Genomic DNA, 23173 nt, shown 5'->3' on the forward strand with positions numbered 1-23173 from the left:
ATGTTACTCCCGCGGTTGTAATACGGTACGATCCTCTGGGTGTGTGTGTATGTGTATCCCGCACGCCGTATACGTATTGTGCATACGTGTTCGACTAATATTTCCATCATAATAATAAAACGCCGGTTCCATCGTTTTATTCAAAATCTCCGATTTTGACAAAACTTCAGCACTAAAGTCTTGATTTTTGCAGAGTATCTTTATTGACTAAAGTACATTACAATCGTGTGAAAAGCATAATTAAAATTTTTTGAGGGCGTTCTCCTCAGCAAATGTTTTAATATGGCTTGAAGTAATTAGTTAGAAACTGCTGATTGAAAAGAAGGGTTTAAAATCTTGCATATCACTTCTACTACATAGTCATTCACAAAAACGTAAGTAATCCATACTAAACATCTACCAAAGAGTAATTACGCCCCTTTATTACGAGACAAAACTCGAAATTTATCCAAATCTAAAGACTGGAATGGCACAACAATTCAAGTTAATTCTGTAAATTATGATACCTCATTTGTCTTGATAGCTCAACATTAGTAGCCATGGTGACTCTTTGAAAGGTTCTGAAGTCAGTGTACCATTACATTCTCTACATGACTGATCAAGGATGACCCGCGATGACCATTGGCGACCAGGCACTCTATCTACAAAAGCAACATTCTCAGTAGGTTTCGATGCAACTTTTGAATAGGCATCTTTTTCATTCAAAGGGTCACCATGGCAACAAATAATAGGCTATTAAGACGAATGAGGCATCAAAATTGGCAAAACAAAACTAGGTTTCCTTTTACTATTTCAGTTATAAAATATGATGTATAGATTTGGAGTTATCATCTCATAATAAAGAGGGTAATTACTTTTTGGTAGATATTTAGTTTGTAACAATAAGATCAATGAATAGAACTAAACTTTTCAAGACTTTTGAAGTGCATACAGTTTGGCATTGTACTTTAATAGACTCTCATATGTACTAGTGTAATCAAAAAGAGCTGCCGATTGGAGAGCAGTCCAACCTTCCTATCATCTTCCAGATGCGAACCGTTTCATTAAATAATTAGTTAGTCATTGCTGATTGAAGAGACGGAGTCACATTCTTGCATAGCGATTCACAAGAACACAGGTTACACTTATTTGTATCAATAAGATCCCGGGATTCTCGTTGGCATTGTACTTCAATAGAATCTCACATGTACCAGTGTGACCACCGGTAACACATTACAAGATCAGGAAATGTCGATCCCAAAATGCGTTGCGCATAGGTTTAAATAATTGAAATTTGTAGCTTAAAATCGACCGAGTATTTATTTATTACAATATTTTTTACAGAAAATATCTTGGAATGGTAAAACAAAAATTTTATAGTAAAAACATTGAATGATGACCTTTATTGATTAAATTTTAGAAAATAAATTAATTAATTGTTTTAATTAATATACAAACCTCACATCAAATGATTACCAACTCACAACAGATTTGCATGCACAATTCATCATACATGCACAAGGACACATTTTTGATCAGGTAATGTATATCCAGATTGGTCAAAGATTTATCAAATTTCTTAAACATGTTAAACAGCAGATTCGCCCAGACTGATAATTGTAGTAGTGATTACCAAGAACATAGTCAGGTTTTCCATATTAATTTGTAACAATACCATCAATGAATAGAACTAACCTCTTCAAGTGCATTCACATTGGCATTGTACTTCAATAAAATCTCACATGTACCACCAGTGTGATTATGACAAGCTGCCGAGTGGAGAGGAGTCCATCCACCCTGATTATAGGAGAGATGAGAAGCATTACATTTAGTAATTAGTTACAATAAAATGGTTAGGTTTCCATACCAGTTTGTATATTAAGCATTAAGATTCATAAATAGAACTAACCTCTCCAAGTGCATTAACGTTGGCATTGTACTTCAATAGAATCTCACATGTACCAGTGTGATCCTTTTCAGCCGCCGCGTGGAGAGCAGTCCATCCATTCTGATGATAGGAGAGATGATAACCATTACATTTAGTAATTAGTTAGAAACTGCTGATTGAAAAGACGTTTTCATAATCTTGCATATCAGTTCTATTAGGGATTCACAAGAACGTAAGTAATCCATACTAGTTGTAACATAATAAGATCAATGAATAAACTAAACTTTTCAAGTGCATTTGCATTGGCATTGTACTTCAATAGAATCTCACATGTACTAGTGTGATCATAGAGAGCTGCTAATCGGAGAGCGGTACAACCATCCTGATGATAAGACAGATGCAGACCGTTTCATTTTGTTATTTGTTAGTCATTGCTGATTAAAAAGAGAAAAGGGGTATAATCCTTCTTGTCTGCCATGAGCAACCGCGTCACATCGGGTATAATCTTCCTTCCAGGAGCAACCACTGTGCATGATTGACGGGCTATTCCATTGCTCGTAATATGGTAATGTATTTTAGCGGGACAATGCTGGATGGTGCACGCGCGCAAGGTAGACAAGGTAGAGATGTTAGGAATTATTTAATAATAGTTATTAATATTGGAAGAACGTTTTAAACTTTAATTTAAGGCATCATATACGATTTTATACTATTTTAGATTTTCAATTAATAAAAAAATAATAAAAAATAGCATTTAAAAATTACATGAATAGGCCTATTTATTATCGCACGCCATGGTAACAATTAAAAAAATGGCACACTTTCCGATAAAAATTTGGGAAACAAATTAATTTAAGAAAATAAAAATAAAAACAATCTTTCTTAAACCAAATTTTCATGAAATTGAGGGCCATCAATAAGCCAAAATGCACCCCGAATCTGTCGCACATCCCCGTAGTAGGCCTACTCTCCTTTCCACCCCCGTTGCCCTAAACTAGACATGTAATATAACCGCCACGAGAACTTTTTTTACCTGTAGGCAAGCTCACCCCTACAGTCGCAATAGTTCTAGCCCAGATAGCTTTTAACTCACGCCTACTAATAACGTACTTTCATCAAGTGATGGCGCTATAAGGTTTACCACGGAAGCTGTTTGGTTTACCGTGGAAGAAGATTATACCCTATATGGAAAAAGACGTATTCATATACTTACATATCAATTCTACTAGTGATTCTCAAGAACATATGTTATCCATACTAGTTTGTAACTAGAGCTAATTGCGCATACACATATACGCGACCTTAGCAATAGCTAATTAAATAGGCCTATAGCTAATTAGCCCAGCTATATAGCATGAATGCATGTAAGCAGTAGTATATTATGCTGATTTTACTGAGAGGTCTTTTTGAAAAGCACTATAACTTTGGAATTTGGCTAGAGACCAAGGTCAATTTGTTAGCTCACCTATAGCATATGCAAGTTCAAAAGGTCCAGCATTATGTATAATTCATTGGAATATACATGTATGAACAGATGTTTGTAGTATTATAATTATAATCATAAATTGTATAACATAATTATTTTCCATAATATTACAGTATGTGAAATCATTTTGATAAGGCCAAGTAAAACAAAAAAACATGTTTCAAAAAGGAGGAAGAGGGGGCTTTTTATTTTTTATCGTAAAATTGGTGCAAATACCCATAATTAGAACTGTTTTAGCGCACACAATAATGCCCGGAAAAAGGAGGAGGCCTCTTTTTATATCTTGTTCAACGAGATAGACCTCTTCTAATTATCACAAAACCTTCCAAAAGTGTTTCTTGTATATTAGCAAGGCTATAGAAAGCATCTTTATTCCCTAGACATATTTTTTTTAAAGTTATAACTGAATTTCAAAACATTTTGCTACATACTGGAAGTAATACCTACATGAACTTTGACCCCAATGACCTTTGACCCAATGACCTTTGACCCCAATGGATGTATGCAAGTAATGTCATGCTATATTATAATTTGTGGAATGGCTTAGAATTTTTAGTAACAGAACAGAAAATCACATCAGCCATAATGACCTTCGTATGACCTTTGACCTCAAGGCTAATGCATGTGTCAAGTGACGTCATCTTGCTGTGTAATTCGTGTAAGGAGTAGCAGTTTTAGTAAAAATAATAGGAAATAACATTTTCGGCCATAATGACCTTTCCATGACCTTTGACCTTGAGTTGGTCATGTGACATTTGTGCCACCAGCTATTGGTCCTGATGACCAAGTAACATTGTTGAACTATATATATTTGCGACAGCATCAGCATTTTAGGGTATTTGGTCATATACCAGAAGTATCCCCTTAATAACCTTTGACCCCGATTCTGGACAATAACTTTTAGACACTGAGTATAGCTGATGCATGTACCAAAGTGCCATCATCGTGCTGTGTAATTTGTGGAAGGAGTAGCATTTTTAGTGAAATCACGTTTTTGCCATTGGCCGGAAGTGGATGACCTTTGACCTGAAGTTGATCATGTTTCATTTGTCCCCCGACCCAATGGTCCTAATGACCAACTATGGTCAACATAGATCAAAGCATATGGCTACGGTGGCTCATTGTAAGATTGACAGAAAGAAAGAAAGAACTAGATATATTGCATCCTCAGAAGGCTGCGAAGTCCAGCCGTGACCTTGAAGTGACTTCACAGTTATCTGACATGCAGTGTTTGAAATTGGTGCCTCCGATCCCATATACGCTAATTTTTTAGTCATATGAAGTTTATTATTGTGATTTTTATAACATACATATCTCTAATATTAATATAATAAGGCGTAATCGTGTGTTGTTTTCCTTGAAAGACGGTATAAAAAGAACACAGCAAAAATGTACATACCTTATACCAGAGCTCATAGCATATAGCAATGTGTTGCAATAGAAAAATGTGCCATTTCGTCCGACTTTAGAAAATTAATAATGTGATGGTAATCGATCAGTGCCATAGTGTGCTTGCACGGAAGGTCATTAGTTAAAATCATCCTCCAGACACGCTCCAGAAGACATGCAAATGCATGCAGCACAATACCAATCACCTGTGTAACTGGTATTGATCAAAGTAATTCTTTTGTACTCCATGCATTTGCATATCTTCTGGAGCGTGTCTGGAGGATGATTTGAACTAATGACCTTCCGTGCAAGCACTCTATATGGGATTTAAATAAAGTGCATCAAGTCAGTTTCTTTAGTATTATTAACATGCATGACTGACCAAGAGTAAATAGAACCTCTGAATAGAAAGGAATATTATCTGTAATACCAAAGCGGGACAATCTACATTCATAGATTATCTTCTATGAATAGCTGTATATAAGATGATTATGTAACAGTATCAATAACTTGTGATCTACTCTGTGCTTTAGTGCAGTATGCTCTCAAATTTTTGCCTAACTATACATCTTATGATTTTTAACGGTGTGTAGAGTAGCCTGCATTAGTGCCTAACTCTGTTATATTGGCTGTTAAGTTAGGCAAATTGTTTTACAATCACCGTTAGAAAGTGTTTGGTTTGCGAAATTGCAATTTTCATTTTAAATCATTTATATTTTCAATTTTACCCCCTTTTGACCTTTGGTTGACCTCTGGTGACCTTGAAAAGACCTCCATCATATTTTGAATCATACTAGGATTACAAATAACAATTTTTATTCAAATTGGATAAACTTTTGAATAATTATTACCCTTTTGACCCCAAAACAGACCCTCCCCATGTTTAAGCAAAATCTGATTATAACCCTACATGCACCCAATGCTATAGTCATTTTGGCATTATTCTGATGATCACAGCACTTAATATGCAGGAAAAAGTGAACTTTAAGGTGATTTTCAGTAATCAACCCTATTTTACCCCTTCATGACCTTGAACTCAAAATCCGTGTTTACACTATAGACACCAGCTAATGTCAGTGCATATGTGTCAATCTCATCTCTGTACTATGTAATCTGTAGGAAAGGAAGCATTTTGAAAGTATTTGGTTATGTGCAGAAAAAATCCCTTAATGACCTTTGACCCCAAATCTGTGTTTACCCCATAGACTCCAACTATAGTCGATGCCGATGACCAAGTTTCATTGCGCTACCATGTAATCTGTAAAAGAAGAAGCATTTTTGGTAAAATTCGCATTTTTAGCCAAAATTACTCATGCGTGACATTTGACCCCAAATGGGTCATGTCAAATGTAAAGGCTGGGGTAGTGGAGCCTTTGCCCAAGTTTGGTTAGAATCGGCCAAATAATTAGGGAGCTAGAGCCAATTATGTCAAATGTTGACGGAAAGAAAGAAAGAAGCAGAAACCACTGGGATGCAAGAGTCCAGCCGTTGCTCGGCTGGACTAAAGAACTTGACAGAAACAGACCTTAGCAATTTTGCAAATTACTAAGGAACAATACGATCCGTGAAGTGCATTCACGTTGGCATTGTACTTCACTGGAATCTCACATGTGCCACCAGTGTGTGATTATAACGAGCTACTCTGTTTAGTATACCCCATGGCTATAACAGGATCTCCATTTCAGATTGGGAACAAAAATTGTGTTTTTACTTTATCAAAAGAAGATAAATGAAAATAACCCAGGTCGAATTTAAAGTGTTGTAGTTTAAAATGATTTGAAAATAAGGACGAATAATGTTAACATTTAGATACATGGTATATCTGAATTACTTAGTACCCAAATATAAGGAAGAATATAAACAGATAAAAAGTATAAACGGATTTTGATTGGGCATGTTCAATGGTAAGTCAAACCATCAAATGGAAATTGTCGCATACTGGGTATGATTTCCTTTATTTTTTTTTTCAGAAAGACGCTATAACTGACAATAGCAATAATAGCACTCTTATTAACATGTCTTGCGATAGCACGTTTCTGCCATTACTTTGAATGTATAATCGTAATAATCGCACCGCGATTTTAAAGAATTGCTATTTGTGCTATTAACACTTATATTTTGCTTAAAATCTTTCTACAACATTAAAACGGCCTAACGTGGTGCGCTATTCGCGCTATTTTGCGTTTTAGTCCAGCCGAGCAACGGCTGGACTCTTGCATCCCAGCGGTTTCTGCTTCTTAGTCCAGCCGAGCAACGGCTGGACTCTTGCATCCCAGCGGTTTCTGCTTCTTCTTCTCTTCTTTCTTTCTGTCAACATTTGACATACTTGGCTCTAGCTCCCTAATTATTTGACCGATTCTAACCAAACTTGGGCAAAGGCTCCACTACCCCAGCCTTTAAATTTGACAAGACCCATTTGGGGTCAAAAGTCACGCATGAGTAATTTTGGCTAAAAATGCGTATTTTACCAAAAATGCTTCTTCTTTTACAGATTACATGGTAGCGCAATGAAACTTGGTCATCGGCATCGACTATAGTTGGAGTCTATGGGGTAAACACAGATTTGGGGTCAAAGGTCATTAAGGGATTTTTTTCTGCACATAACCAAATACTTTCAAAATGCTTCCTTTCCTACAGATTACATAGTACAGAGATGAGATTGACACATATGCACTGACATTAGCTGGTGTCTATAGGGTGAACACGGATTTTGAGTTCAAGGTCATGAAGGGGTAAAATAGGGTTGATTACTGAAAATCACCTTAAAGTTCACTTTTTCCTGCATATTAAGTGCTGTGATCAGCATTGGGTGCATATAGGGTTATAATCAGATTTGGCTTGGACATGGGAGGGGTCTCTTTTGGGGTCAAAAGGGGTAAAATTTTGAAATTTGCCCAATTCAATTGAAAATTAGTATATGTAATCACGGTAGGATTCAAAATATGACGGAGGTCATTTCAAGGTCACCAGAGGTCAACCAAAGGTCAAAAGGGGGGTAAAATTGAACATTTTATCCAATTTAAATGATTTTAAAATGAAAATTGTAATTTCGCAAACCAAACACTTTCTAACGGTGATTGTAAAACAATTTGCCTAACTTAACAGCCAATATAACAGAGTTAGGCACTAATGCAGGCTACTCTACACACCGTTAAAAATCATAAGATGAATATAAGATGTATAGTTAGGCAAAAATTTGAGAGCATACCGCACTAAACTACAGAGTAGATCACAAGTTATTGATACAGTTACATAATCAGCTTATAGACAGCTATTCACAGAAGATAATCTATGAATGTATATTGTCCCGCTTTGGTACACAGATAATAGTCCTTTCTATTCAGAGGTTCTATTTACTCTTGGTCAGTCATGCATGTTAATAATACTAAAGAAATTGACTTGAAGCGTTTCATTTAATTCCCATATAGAGTGCTTGCACGGAAGGTCATTAGTTCAAATCATCCTACAGACACGCTCCAACAGATATGCAAATGCATGGAGTACAAAATATTTACTTTGATCAATATCAGTTAAACAGGTGATTGGTATTGTACTGCGTGCATTTGTATGTCTTCTGGAGCGTGTCTGGAGGATGATTTGAACTAATGACCTTCCGTGCAAAACCCTATGGCACTGATCGATTACCATCACTTTAATAATTTTCTAAAGTCGGACGCCATATCACATTTTTTTTTTTTTTATTGCAACACATTGCTATATGCTATGAGCTCTCGTATAAGGTATGTACATTTTTGCTGTGTTCTTTTTATACCGTCTTTCAAGGAAAACAACAAGACGATTACGCCTTATTATATTAATGTTAGAGATATGTATGTTATAAAAATCACAATAATAAACTTTATAATTTAGCGTATATGGGATCGAAGGCACCATTTTCAAACACTGTCAGATAACTGTGAAGTCACTTAAAGGTCACGGCTGGACTTCGCAGCCTTACAGGGATGCAATATATCTAGTTAGTCCAGCCGAGCAACGGCTGGACTATTGCATCCCAGCGATTTCTGCTTAGTCCAACCGAGCAACGGCTGGACTCTTGCATTTCAGCGGTTTCTGCTTCTTCTTTCTGTCAACATTTGACATAATTGGCTCTAGCTCCCTAATTATTTGACCGATTTTAACCAAACTTGGGCAAAGGCTCCACTACCCCAGCCTTTACATTTGACGTAACCCATTTGTGGTCAAATGTCACGCATGAGTAATTGTGGCTAAAAATGCGATTTTTACCAAAAATGCTTCTTCTTTTACAGATTACATGGTAACGCAATGAGACTTTGTCATCGGCATCGACTATAGTTGGGGTCTATGGGGTAAACACAGATTTGGGGTCAAAGGTCATTAAGGGGAGTTTTTCTGCACATAACCAAATACTTTCAAAATGCTTCTTTTCCTACAGATTACATAGTACAGAGATGAGATTGACACATTTGCACTGACATTAGCTGGTGTCTATAGGGTAAACACGAATTTTGAGTTCAAGGTCATGAACTGGTAAAATAGGGTTGATTACTGAAAATCACCTTAAAGTTCACTTTTTCCTGCATATTAAGTGCTGTGATCATCAGAATAATGCCAAAATGACTATAGCATTGGGTGCATATAGGGTTATAATCAGATTTGGCTTGGACATGGGGAGGGTCTCTTTTGGGGTCAAAAGGGGTAAAATTTTGAAATTTGCCCAATTCAATTGAAAATTAGTATATGTAATCACGGTAGGATTCAAAATATGATGGAGGTCATTTCAAGGTCACCAGAGGTCAATCAAAGGTCAAAATGGGTCAAATTCCAAATTCGTCCAATTTAAATCTAAATTAGAATATGTAATATTGATATGATTTAAAACAAAATGGAGGTCATTTCAAGGTCACCAGAGGTCAACAAAGGTCAAATTATTTTATTAGATAGATCGTTATCAAACGTAATGCCAACATTTTTCACGAAAAGGCAATTGTGTTCCAAATCTTTTCAAGGTCATAAGAGGTCACTTCAAGGTCACGGCTGGACTTCGCAGCCTTCTGAGGATGCAATACATGTATATCTAGTTCTTCTTTCTTTCTGTCAACATTTGACATAATTGGCTCTAGCTCCCTAATTATTTGACCGATTCTAATCAAACTTGGGCAAAGGCTCCACTACCCCAGCTTTTACATTTGACATGACCCATTTGGGGTCAAATGTCACGCATGAGTAATTTTGGCTAAAAATGCGATTTTTACCAAAAATGCTTCTTCTTTTACAGATTACATGGTAGTGCAATGAGACTTGGTCATCGGCATGGACTATAGATGAGGTCTATAGGGTAAACACAGATTTGGGGTCAAAGGTCATTAAGGGGTTTTTTTCTGCACATAACCAAATACTTTCAAAATGCTTCCTTTCCTACAGTTTACATAGTACAGAGATGAGATTAACACATATGCACTGACATTAGCTGGTGTCTATAGGGTAAACACGGATTTTGAGTTCAAGGTCATTAAGGGGTAAAATATGGTGGATTACTGACAATCCCCTTAAAGTTCACTTTTTCCTGCATATTAAGTGCTGTGATCATCAGAATAATGCCAAAATGACTATAGCATTGGGTGCATATAGGGTTATAATCAGATTTGGCTTTTAACATGGGGAGGGGTCTGTTTTGGGGTCAAAAGGGGTAAAATTTTGAAATGTGCCCAATTCAAACGAAAATTAGTATATGTAATCACGGTATGATTCTAAATATGATGGAGGTCATTTCAAGGTCACCAGAGGTCAACCAAAGGTCAAAATGGGCAAAATTCTAAAATTCGTCCAATTTAAGTCTAAATTAGAATATGTAATATTGATATGATTTCAAACAAAATGGAGGTTATTTCAAGGTCATCAGAGGTCAACAAAGGTCAAATTATTTTATTAGATAGATTGTTATCAAACGTAATGCCAACATTTTTCACGAAAAGGCAATTGTGTTACAAATCTTTTCAAGGTCATAAGAGGTCACTTCAAGGTCAGGGCTGGACTTCGCAGCCTTCTGAGGATGCAATATATCTAGTTAGTCCAGACGAGCGGCGGCTGGACTCCTGTTTTTCAGTGGTTTCTTCTTCTTCTTTCTGTCAACATTTGACATAATTGGCTGTAGCTCCCTAATTATTTGACCGATTTTAACCATTATTATGTTTTGATGGATCCAAGTTGTGATAATATTGGATCCAAAACATAATAATGATAAAATTGGATGCTTTACGCCCAATATTTATTGGTCTCGCTATGAGTTGTAAAATATTGGACTCGACTACGTCTCGTCCAATATTTTAAAACTCATAGCTCGACCAATAAATATGGGCTCAACCGATCCAATTTTATATCAAACTTGGGCAAAGGCTCCACTACCCCAGCTTTTACATTTGACATGACCCATTTGGGGTCAAATGTCACGCATGAGTAATTTTGGCTAAAAATGCGAATTTTACCAAAAATGCTTCTTCTTTTACAGATTACATGGTAGCGCAATGAAACTTGGTCATCGGCATCGACTATAATTGGAGTCTATGGGGTAAACACAGATTTGGGGTCAAAGGTCATTAAGGGGATTTTTTCTGCACATAACCAAATACTTTCAAAATGCTTCCTTTCCTACAGATTACATAGTACAGAGATGAGATTGACACATATGCACTGACATTAGCTGGTGTCTATAGGGTAAACACGGATTTTGAGTTCAAGGTCATGAAGGGGTAAAATAGGGTTGATTACTGAAAATCCCCTTAAAGTTCACTTTTTCCGGAATATTAAGTGCTGTGATCATCAGAATAATGCCAAAATGACTATAGCATTGGGTGCATATAGGGTTATAATCAGATTTGGCTTGAACATGGGGAGGGGTCTGTTTTGGGGTCAAAAGGGGTAAAATTTTGAAATTTGCCCAATTCAAATGAAAATTAGTATATGTAATCACGGTAGGATTCAAAATATGATGGAGGTCATTTTAAGGTCACCAGGGGTCAACCAAAGGTCAAAATGGGTCAAATTCCAAAATTCGTCAAATTTAAATCTAAATTAGAATATGTAGTATTGATATGATTTAAAACAAAATGGAGGTCATTTCAAGGTCATCAGGGTTCAAAAAAGGTCAAATTATTTTATTAGGTAGATTGTTATCAAACGTAACGCCAACATTTTTTATGAAAAGGCAATTGTGTTCCAAATCTTTTCAAGGTCATAGAAGGTCACTTCAAGGTCACGGCTGGACTTCGCAGCCTTCTGAGGATGCAATATATCTAGTTTGTACTTTGGTCCATTCTGGTCGGAAAATGGCTTACTACTGAAGCGCTATTCACGCGATTATGCTACTTAAGAAGTAGTGCTATTCGCGCGATTTTGCGTTTTTGGTGGTTGTTTGATAGATCTATCGGGGTGCGCTATTCGCGCTATTTTGTGTTTTTGTATGAAAGAGAAATTTAAAATCTGGGGTGGGGCGGTTTTCAGAAAAAAGACAATAATGATGTTTAGGGGCGGTGTTCGTGGATGAAGTAAGAACTAGCCAATATACACCCATTTACTGTTTCATATGCTCAAATTGCGAATGCTTTTTAAATTTTAAATAAAGAGAACTTTGAAAGCTGGAGTTGTGCGGTTTTCAGGAAGGGATATTTTGTCGGTGAGTACTACATATCTAAACATCTTCGTCCTGACAACTCTTTCAGAGGATGCCGACTTTGTAGACACAGCGGTTCTCGGGAAAGAGAAAGAGAAGTTTCAGCAAAGAGATATTTAACAACACGGTTCACGAAAGCAATGATGTAGCGCTAATGGACTATAGTTTAAAGACCACTAATAGGCCTGGGCGATACATTGAAATACGATGAGGAACTATTTTTTTCATGGCATTCGAAAAGACTGCATTAAAATCGCTGAAATTGATCAAGTTATATAGCCAACAAAGTACTTTTTAGAGTTTGATGCTTCAATATGGTACATTTTCTCTCATTATATGACATTTTTGTTGTAATAGTACCAAAATTCATACGCACGGCTTCGGTTTTTAGTAAACATTCGCCCTATCATATTGTAACTATCAGCTTCGAGGGCGCACTGTCATTTTAAGGTGTTTACGGTTCAGTGCGTTAAAACAAGAAAAGTCTCAGGTCAACCTATGTTGAATTTTTGATCATTTGGCATCTAAATCATATAGTTTCACCTGATATTAGTGGCATTGAACTGTGAGAGTTCTGAATGTGAGAAAATTCCACCCGAAATTAGGCATTTTCCCATTGAAACCCGTGTAATACATAATTAGTGGTCTTTAACCTTTAGCGTTATCGTCATTGCAGCGGTTTTCGGACTTTGTTTTTCTTTATAAACATCCTTGTACGTATCATTCTTCCATAAATTTTCTTGGTTTAAAACAACGCGGTTCTCGGCAAAGAGAAAGTATAAACATCCTTGTCCTGACAACTCTTCCGACTTTAGACACAGCGGTTCTTGGCAAAAAAAATCTGGGGTGGGCGGTTTTTAGAAACAGTGCAAAATCGCGTGAATAGCACAAGCTTGAGGTACGTGATGGAATGAGCGAGAAGAGCAAAATCGCGTGAATAGCACATGCTTGAGGTACGTGATGGAATGAGCGAGAAGAGCAAAATCGCGTGAATAGCGCATGCTTGAGGTACGTGATGGAATGAGCGAGAAGAGCAAAATCGCGTGAATAGCACATGCTTGAGGTACGTGATGGAATGAGCGAGAAGAGCAAAATCGCGTGAATAGCACAAGCTTGAGGTACGTGATGGAATGAGCGAGAAGAGCAAAATCGCGTGAATAGCGCAAGCTTGAAGTAGGTGATGGAATGAGCGAGAAGAGCAAAATCGCGTGAATAGCACATGCTTGAGGTACGTGATGGAATGCGCGAGAAGAGCAAAATCGCATGAATAGCCCAAACTTGAGGTAGGTGATGTACACTAGAGATAAAAGCGCAAAATCGCGTGAATAGCACATGCTTGAGGTAGGTGATGGAATGAGCGAGAAGAGCAAAATCGCGTGAATAGCGCATGCTTGAGGTACGTGCTGGAATGCGCGAGAAGAGCAAAATCGCATGAATAGCCCAAACTTGAGGTAGGTGATGTACACTAGAGATAAAAGCGCAAAATCGCGTGAATAGCACATGCTTGAGGTAGGTGATGGAATCAGCGAGAAGAGCAAAATCGCGAGAATAGCACATGCTTGAGGTACGTGATGGAATGAGCGAGAAGAGCAAAATCGCGTGAATAGCACAAACTTGGGGTAGGTGATGGAATGAGCGAGAAGAGCAAAATCGCGTGAATAGCACATGCTTGAGGTACGTGATGGAATGAGCGAGAAGAGCAAAATCGCGTGAATAGCACAAACTTGGGGTAGGTGGTGTACACTAGAGATAAAAGCGCAAAATCGCGTGAATAGCACAAACTTGGGGTAGGTGATGGAATGAGCGAGAAGAGCAAAATCGCGTGAATAGCACAAACTTGGGGTAGGTGATGTACACTAGAGATAAAAGCGCAAAATCGCGTGAATAGCACATGCTTGAGGTAGGTGATGGAATCGGCGAGAAGAGCAAAATCGCGTGAATAGCGCAAGCTTGAGGTAGGTGATGTACACTACAGATAATTCGCTTTCACATAAACATGTGCTCCTCTATGCTATTGCTATTTACCAAACTCTTACTGAAACAGCACATTCGCGCTATATTCTGCTATTCTGTGCTCTTATCGTAAGAATCACACTTTCACATTAACTTATGCTCCTTTGTGCTACTATTGCTATTTACCTATACTACTCATCATATTCGCGTTACATGATGCTATTCTGGCTATTCTGTTCTCTTATGGCAAGAATCACGCTTTCACATTAAGGGCGTACTACACCCATATATTGGTTTGATTGGTCTAAAAAAATATTTTGTCATTTATAGCTAGGCGATATATGCACGGATCATGTGAAATAAAAAAAAAAAAAAAAAAAAAAAAAAAATGGTGGTTTTAAACCATTGTATAGTAAATCATTTTAGCCCTATATATTTTTTGTTTACTGTAACCTAGTTACTCAGATGCGTGTTTCATAACAAATCATAATTTATTCTTTTCAACATGTTCAAGTAGGGTACATGAATAGAATACATTAAATCCTTTGTTATACTCTCTATAGAAAATCTAGTGGTACATGCAAAATATATAACACTGAATAAATTAAATAAACACTTACACAATAGATGCATATATTCATTAGTCAAGTCAATACTATGTGTTGTTAGGAGAAGAAAAGGCTATTAGGTCACCGTATGTCAGGTTATAGGTCAATTGGTTCAGGTCAAATTTAAGCATCAATTTTGAATACACATGTGAGAGTCTGTGATATCAGAATGAGGAATAATTTTGATATTCTGTCTTAACTGGATATATATCGAGAAGTGCAAGGTGGATATACTAATATACCTTGGGATGTAAATGGTGAGTACAATTTAAAATGCCTAGTTGAGATGGATTTCACAAATAAATATAAAATAGTTACCAAAATCACAAAAGCTAAGCTTACGGAAAACTACCCAATATGGTGGTATAGGTGACAAGAAATACAATTTTTTCAACATTGCTGTAGTATGGTTGTGGTAACCTGTTACCTATGGCTTAATTAAGTTTCAGTGAAATAATGTCGCAAGTTAAAAATATAAAATATAGCTCAACATTGAAAATAGAAGCATTTTAACAGGTTCGTTTTTTGATAGTTGTGGAGCACCAAGTTCATGAAGTCATAAAAGAAATCAGGGACCACCTACTCCCATTTTACATATCAACATTATTTCCCTAATGTGTTAGCAACACATATCCAAAATTTTAACGAAATCCGTTGATAGTAAGCTTTCCAAAATGAAGTGAATTTAAATCATCAGTGATGTACCACCTTTTGGCTTCTACTTTTAAAAGCATGTAAGCTACGTTGATACCGATGCCACCAATAAAACGAGAAGATTTGCCCTTCATTTTGCATACCACTTTGTCCAATTTTTTTGTAATTTCTTCACAAAATGCAAAAAAATGCAAAAAAAAATCAATGGGTGTAGTACCCCCTTAACTTGTGCTCCTTTGTGCTATTGTTGCTATTGTCAGATTTAGCGCCTTCATGATTATTTTGGTACACCGTGTACGTCTTTTATGTCAAATACATGTAGTACGTGCTGAATTTAGAGGAGAGATATATAAACAACATCTCGTGTTTGGTAGATCGGTAATTTTTTGCCAAATAAAACGAACTTACCTGGTTTTTGAAATTAGGGTTTGTACCAGCGATTAATATCTGTTCACATTCCTTCGTAAGGCCTGCTATTGCTGCTTGCAGTAGTTCCATTATTAACGATTTGCATAGGTGTTAAGTGCATAGTTCCTTCCTTGTCATGAATTTATACAGGCAAAATACACGCTCTCTATCTAACCCTCCTAACGAGTTCTGCTGACGGACAATTGCTCATGCATATTCATAAGATCAAAATCCTTAAAAACATTAATATCTTGATGATTGAAATGATAATAAAAAAGGAAAACAACGGCGGCCATTACAGCCGAATAACTGTAAACTTAACATGAATCAGAGATCTGCATGAACGCACCTGTTTCCTTATTACACAATGTCTGTACTCTGACGCACTTGTCAATTGAAGGTAGCTGAACCGGTAAGATGACCTCTGTCGAACTTGACAAATTGATTACAACAATAGTTAGGTAAACAAACCTAGTTAGTCTGCATGACTTGTAGTATTTCAACTTTTGAGTAGATCAATAAAGAATAAACTTCAAATTTGTAAGTCAACGTAGCATTTTTCCTCAAACCATAAATGAATTTTGAGATCAATTTAAGAAATATTAGATGACATGTGAGTACTCTCTGATTATTGATTGGTCATGATCCAAAGCGAGGTAGAAGTACTCCGTGATTATTGGTTGGTCATCCAAAGCCAGGAAAGAGTACTTTTTGATTATTGGTTGGTCATCCAAGCCAGAGCCGGAAAAAAGTACTGTCTAAATATTGGTTGGTTATCAATGCTAGGAAAGAGTACTTTCTGATTATTGGTTGGTCATCCAAGGCCAGGAAAGAGTACTTTCTGATTATTGGTTGGTATCCAAAGCCAGGAAAGAGTACTTTCTGATTATTGGTTGGTTATCCAAGGTCACGAAGAAATTGCTTTCTGATTATTGGTTGGTCATCCAAGGCCAGGAAAGAGTACTTTCTGATTATTGGTTGGTATCCATGGCCAGGAAAGAGTACTTTCTGATTATTGGTTGGTTATCCAAGGCCAGGAAAGAGTACTTTCTGATTATTGGTTGGTATCCAAGGCCAGGAAAGAGTACTTTCTAATTATTGGTTGGTTATCCAAGGCCAGGAAAGAGTACTTTCTGATTATTGGTTGGTATCCAAGGCCAGGAAAGAGTACTTTCTGATTATTGGTTGGTATCCAAGGCCAGGAAAGAGTACTTTCTGATTATTGGTTGGTATCCAAGGCCAGGAAAGAGTACTTTCTGATTACGGGCGCACCATTAGATTTCCAGGGGGGCATGGGAGTTTTTTGAAAAAAAAACTTCGCCCACTAGTGAGATAAAAAAAACAACTTTGCCCACTAGTGAGACGAAAAAAGAAATTTTTGCCTCACTGATAAGTAAAAAAACAAGAGCGGTTACTGCACCGCAAACTGGTGGACCGAATTAAGCCTATCCTGTTGACCCCATATGACCTTTGACCTCGGTTGACCTCTGCCTGATGACCTTTGACCTCGGATGGCATTAATTAATTAATTCTGTGTTTTGAAAGCCTATGGTGAAAGGAAAATACTTTCCAATGTTATCTACTCTATGTATTGTTTAGGTTAAAACAATCTATATATAAATATGTAAACAAAATAAAATGTGAAATCATATGCCTTTTTGTGTTTGGATGCCTATGGTGAAAAGCAAATACTCATCACACACTTTATGATATGGATTGTTTATGTTACAACAATCTATATATAAATATATAAACAAAACAAAATAAAATGTAAAATCATAGGCCTTTTTGTGTTTGATTGAATACCTATGGTGAAAGGCAAATACTCATCTTATACTTTATGATATGGATTGTTTATGTTATAACAATCTATATATAAATATGTAAACAAAATGAAATGTGAAATCATAGGCCTTTTTGTGTTTGATTGAATACCTATGGTGAAAGGAAAATACTCATCACATACTTTATGATATGGATTGTTTATGTTACAACAATCTATATATAAATATATAAACAAAATAAAATGTGAAATCATAGGCCTTTTTGTGTTTGATTGAATACCTATGGTGAAAGGCAAATACTCATCACACACTTTATGATATGGATTGTTTATGTTATAACAATCTATATATAAATATGTAAACAAAATAAAATGTGAAATCATAGGCCTTTTTGTGTTTGATTGAATACCTATATATGGTGAAAGGCAAATACTCATCACACACTTTATGATATGGATTGTTTATGTTATAACAATCTATATATAAATATGTAAACAAAATAAAATGTGAAATCATAGGCCTTTTTGTGTTTGAGTGAATACCTATGGTGAAAGGCAAATACTCATCTTATACTTTATGATATGGATTGTTTATGTTATAACAATCTATATATAAATATATAAACAAAATGAAATGTGAAATCATTGGCCTTTTTGTGTTTGATTGAATACCTATGGTGAAAGGCAAATACTCATCTTATACTTTATGATATGGATTGTTTATGTTATAACAATCTATATATAAATATGTAAACAAAATGAAATGTGAAATCATATGCTTTTTGTGTTTGATTGAATACCTATGGTGAAAGGAAAATAATCATCACATACTTTATGATATGGATTGTTTATGTTACAACAATCTATATATAAATATATAAACAAAATAAAATGTGAAATCATAGGCCTTTTTGTGTTTGATTGAATACCTATGGTGAAAGGCAAATACTCATCACACACTTTATGATATGGATTGTTTATGTTATAACAATCTATATATAAATATATAAACAAAATAAAATGTGAAATCATAGGCCTTTTTTTGTGTTTGATTGAATACCTATGGTGAAAGGCAAATACTCATCACACACTTTATGATATGGATTGTTTATGTTATAACAATCTATATATAAATATGTAAACAAAACAAAATGTGAAATCATAGGCCTTTTGTGTTCGAAAGCCTATGGTGAAAGGAAAATACCTAATGTCACATAGTTTCCAATGTTATCTACTCTATGTATTGTTTAGGTTATAACAATCTAAAATATGTAAACAAAATAAAATGTGAAATCATAGGCCTTTTTTTGTGTTTGAATATGGTGAAAGGAAAATACTTATGTCACATAGTTTTCAATGTTATCCAATTTGTGATATGTATTGTTTATGTTATAACAATCTATATATGTAAACAAAATAAAATGTGAAATCATTTTCTGTTTGAATGCCAATGGTGAAAGGAAAATACTTATGTCACATAGCTTCCAATGGATCCACTTTATGATAATTATGTATTGTTTATGTTATAACAATCTATGATTGTTATGTAAACAAAATAAACTGTGAAATCATAGGCCATTCTTGTCTGAATGCCTTTGGTGAAAGGAAAATACTTATGTAATATAATTAGTTTCGAATGTTATCCACTTTATTATATGTATTGGCCGTTTCATACTATAGCTTTATACCACGTTAGTGGTTTAAATGCATTTATAGTTTACATGGATACTGCAGAAAGGTAACATTTGCTGGTAAATTTGGTTTAAATAGGAAACCTATGTACATACTACTGTTTACAAATTCCAAAAATGCAACTTTATATTATGTATGATTTTGAACAAAAACAATAATTTGAACAAAATGAGTAATATTTGGAGCTTGATTGATAAAAACAAAACATGCTACAAATTACTATTCTGAAAAAAATCAGACAAAAAAAGTTTGCCTTTCTTAAATGCTGTTTCCATGTCGGCTCGGAGATGAGTGCGGTGTGTAGATACTTTATTAGTTTCTTTATGTTTGTTTTTTGGGTATCTACCAAGATTTTGTTCCAATTTTCTTTGTTTTTTTTACATGTTCTTTTTGCATGGTTCTGTTTGCGTGTGCGGGTGAGTGGCCATATTTATCAAAGTATAATTTATATGTATGTCTAGAGTTTTCTATGTACAATTACCTCATGAAACGTGTTCCATGATACCATTATAGACATTGAAAATGATTAAGTATGGCTAATGATGTTAAAATTCTATCAATGAATTGCCGGGGTTTAAATGCTAAACAAAAAAGAAGAGATGTTTTACATTATTTGCGTAACAAAAGTGTTTCAATATTATGTTTGCAAGATGTTCATTTTGATAAGAATATGGAAATAATGGTAAAAGCTGAATGGGGAGGTGAAGCTTTTTTAGCTCTTTTGCCTCAAATTCAAGAGGAGTTGCCATTTTCTCAATAACAATTTAGATTTTAAAGTCCATACAACACAAAATGATGAAGAAGGAAATTGGGTAGCTTTAGATGTATCTATTAACAATGTTCGTATAACACTTATATCAATATATGGTCCAAATGATGACAAGCCAAACTTTTATCACGACATTAAAAGGGTAATAGAAACATTTGATAATGCCCATTGTGTGTTATGTGGTGACTGGAATTTGGTTCAAGATCCAAAATTAGATACCTCGAATTATATTCGCATAAATAATCCAAAAGCGAGAAAAACTGTTTTAGAAATGAAAGAAGAACTTGGATTGATAGACCCGTGGCGACTTCAAAACCCAAACTCTCGCAGATATACCTGGCGTCAACCAACTCCTTTAAAACAGTCCAGATTAGATTTTTTCTGATATCGGAAGAGCTTACAACATATTTAGTGAAATCTAAAATAGACCCTGGATATCGAACAGATCACTCTCTTATTAGTCTTTCGCTCGACGTGTCTCCTATTAAACGTGGGAAAGGTTTTTGGAAATTCAATAATACGCTATTAAAAGATATTGATTACATAGATAGGATTAAGAAAAAATTAGTGAAGTTAAGAAACAATATGCAGTATCACCATATAACTTAAATAATATAAATCAAATCCCTGCAAGTGAGCTCGAGTTTACGATAAATGAACAACTGTTTCTTGAAGTATTGCTCATGGAGATAAGGGGGAAACGATCAAATATGCATCAGAAAAAACAAAAAAAATAAAAATAAAGAAAAAATACTTGAAAGAGATATAGAAACTTTTAAAAAGAGCTAGGTGATTCAAACAATACAGACGTTTTAGAAAATGTTGAAATTAAAAAGTCCGAATTAGAGGAGATGAGGAAGGAAAAAATGGAAGGCGTAATGTTACGATCCAAAGCAAGATGGATAGAACACGGAGAAAAACCATCTAAATATTTTGTGAACTTGGAAAAAAGAAACTGTGTAAATAAAGCAATCGTTCATTTACAAAATGCAAACGGGGATGATATAAAAGATCAATACCAAATAATGGAAGAAACTTTTAAGTTTTACTCGAAACTGTATGAATGTAAAGACAACAATTTATATTTGGAGGAATTCGACCAAAATCTTTCAAGATCAGATTTACCTCAATTAACGCAAGATCAATTAAAAAAGCTCGAAGGGCATTTGACTTATAACGAACTTTTAACTGCCTTGAAGAAAATGTCAAACAATAAAAGTCCTGGGTCTGATGGGTTTACCACTGAATTTTGGAAAGTTTTTTTCAAGACTTGGGAGGTTTTCTCTTACGTTCTCTGAACTACTCATATGAATCAGGGGAATTATCAGTTACGCAGAGATTAGGGATTATTACCCTCCTTCCTAAAGGAAACAAACCAAAACAATTCCTAAAGAATTGGCGTCCTATTACTTTGTTAAATATAACCTATAAACTAGCTTCATCGTGTATTGCTGAAAGAATGAAACAGATTTTACCAAGCCTAATAAATGATGATCAAAAAGGTTTTATGAAAGGAAGGTATATTGGAGAAAATATAAGATTACTTTATGATTTAATTTTATACACAAAATTACATGACCAACCAGGTATGCTATTGCTTATAGATTTTGAAAAAGCGTTTGATTCCGTTTCTCATAAATTCATTTTTAAAACATTAGATTTTCTAAATATCGGTCCATCTTTTACAAAATGGATCAAACTTTTTTATAATAAAAGTCAATCCTCAGTTTTGGTAAATGGAAATTCCTCAAAACAATTCGATTTAGGTAGAGGTTGCAGACAGGGGACCCTTTGTCCCTTATATCTTTCTAATTTGTGCTGAAATGTTGGGCTGTCTCATACGAAAAAATACTGATATATGTGGTATTACAGTTGAAAATATTAATTGTAAAATCACCCAATACGCTGATGACTCGACTGTGATCTTAAATGGAAGTAATGAAAGTTTACTACAAACGTTAAAAACACTGGATTTGTTTGAGCGTTTGTCAGGGTTGAAAATAAACGAGGATAAAACAAATGTTGTATATATTGGGTCACTTAGAGGTAGAAAACCAAACCCTGGCATTACAAATAAAAATCTAAAGTGGGTTGAAGACGGAAAATTCTCTGCATTGGGAGTACAATTTTCAACCAATTTGGTTGAAATGGTTAATTTGAACTATGATAAGGTTATGGAGTCGGTGACAAAGATAATGCATCATTGGTCTAAAAGAAACTTGACAGTTTTTGGAAGAATAACTATAGTCAAATCCCTACTGATACCAAAGTTTAACCACCTTGTTCTTTCAATTCCTAACCCGTCAAAAGACTTTATAAAAGATTTACAAAAGAAAATCTATAATTTTATTTGGAAAGGTACAAGAGATAAAATAAGTAGAGATCAATTGTCAAATGATTATTCTGAAGGTGGATTAAGATTGGTTAAAGTAGATTTATTCTTTGAAGCACTGAAATGTACATGGATTAGACGAATTGTAAATGGATGTATTGATGCTAAAGGATTGATGTTTTTTCTATTTCAACTGGTATACATATTAATGATCTTGAAAAGGGCGCAAATTATACACTAAAAGTAGCACAAAATTCCCAAAATGTTTTTTGGAAAGAAGTTCTTTTATCTTGGTCTAAGGTAAAGAAAAAACACAATCCTAATACAATTGATGATGTGCTAAGATCATGTTTATGGGAAAACGAATGGTTTAAGATTGGTGGTAAAGAAATAAAGTATAAAAAATGGCGGTCAGCAGGTATTGATTTTGTCTCTGACCTTGTCCATGTTAACCAAAACCGTTTTCTCTTTCTTCATGAAATTGAAACAAATTATGGATTACGGCTAAATTTTTTGGAATACAACAGTGTAATTTGCGCAATTAAGAGTAATTTCAAGCATCTATTTCAGGAAAACGCTACATT

The 23173-nt window shown here is 35.1% G+C and overlaps 2 protein-coding genes across 2 annotated transcripts in view; both read right to left on the reverse strand.

Annotated features, from left to right (window-relative positions):
- Window positions 1-23173, reverse strand: part of LOC140159602 (uncharacterized) — a 108712-nt gene that overhangs the window by 57281 nt on the left and 28258 nt on the right. The gene's annotated exons all lie outside the window — the stretch shown is intronic.
- Window positions 508-16341, reverse strand: LOC140158394 (uncharacterized). Its single transcript, XM_072181487.1, has 4 exons — window positions 16014-16341; window positions 1889-1987; window positions 1675-1776; window positions 508-732 (listed from the first exon to the last, which is right to left on the reverse strand). Exons 1-4 carry the CDS (start codon window positions 16101-16103, stop codon window positions 508-510), a joined length of 516 nt encoding a protein of 171 aa, XP_072037588.1. The 5' UTR covers window positions 16104-16341.

Source organism: Amphiura filiformis, chromosome 8 (assembly GCF_039555335.1).
Source record: "Amphiura filiformis chromosome 8, Afil_fr2py, whole genome shotgun sequence".
Lineage (NCBI taxonomy): Eukaryota > Metazoa > Echinodermata > Ophiuroidea > Amphilepidida > Amphiuridae > Amphiura > Amphiura filiformis.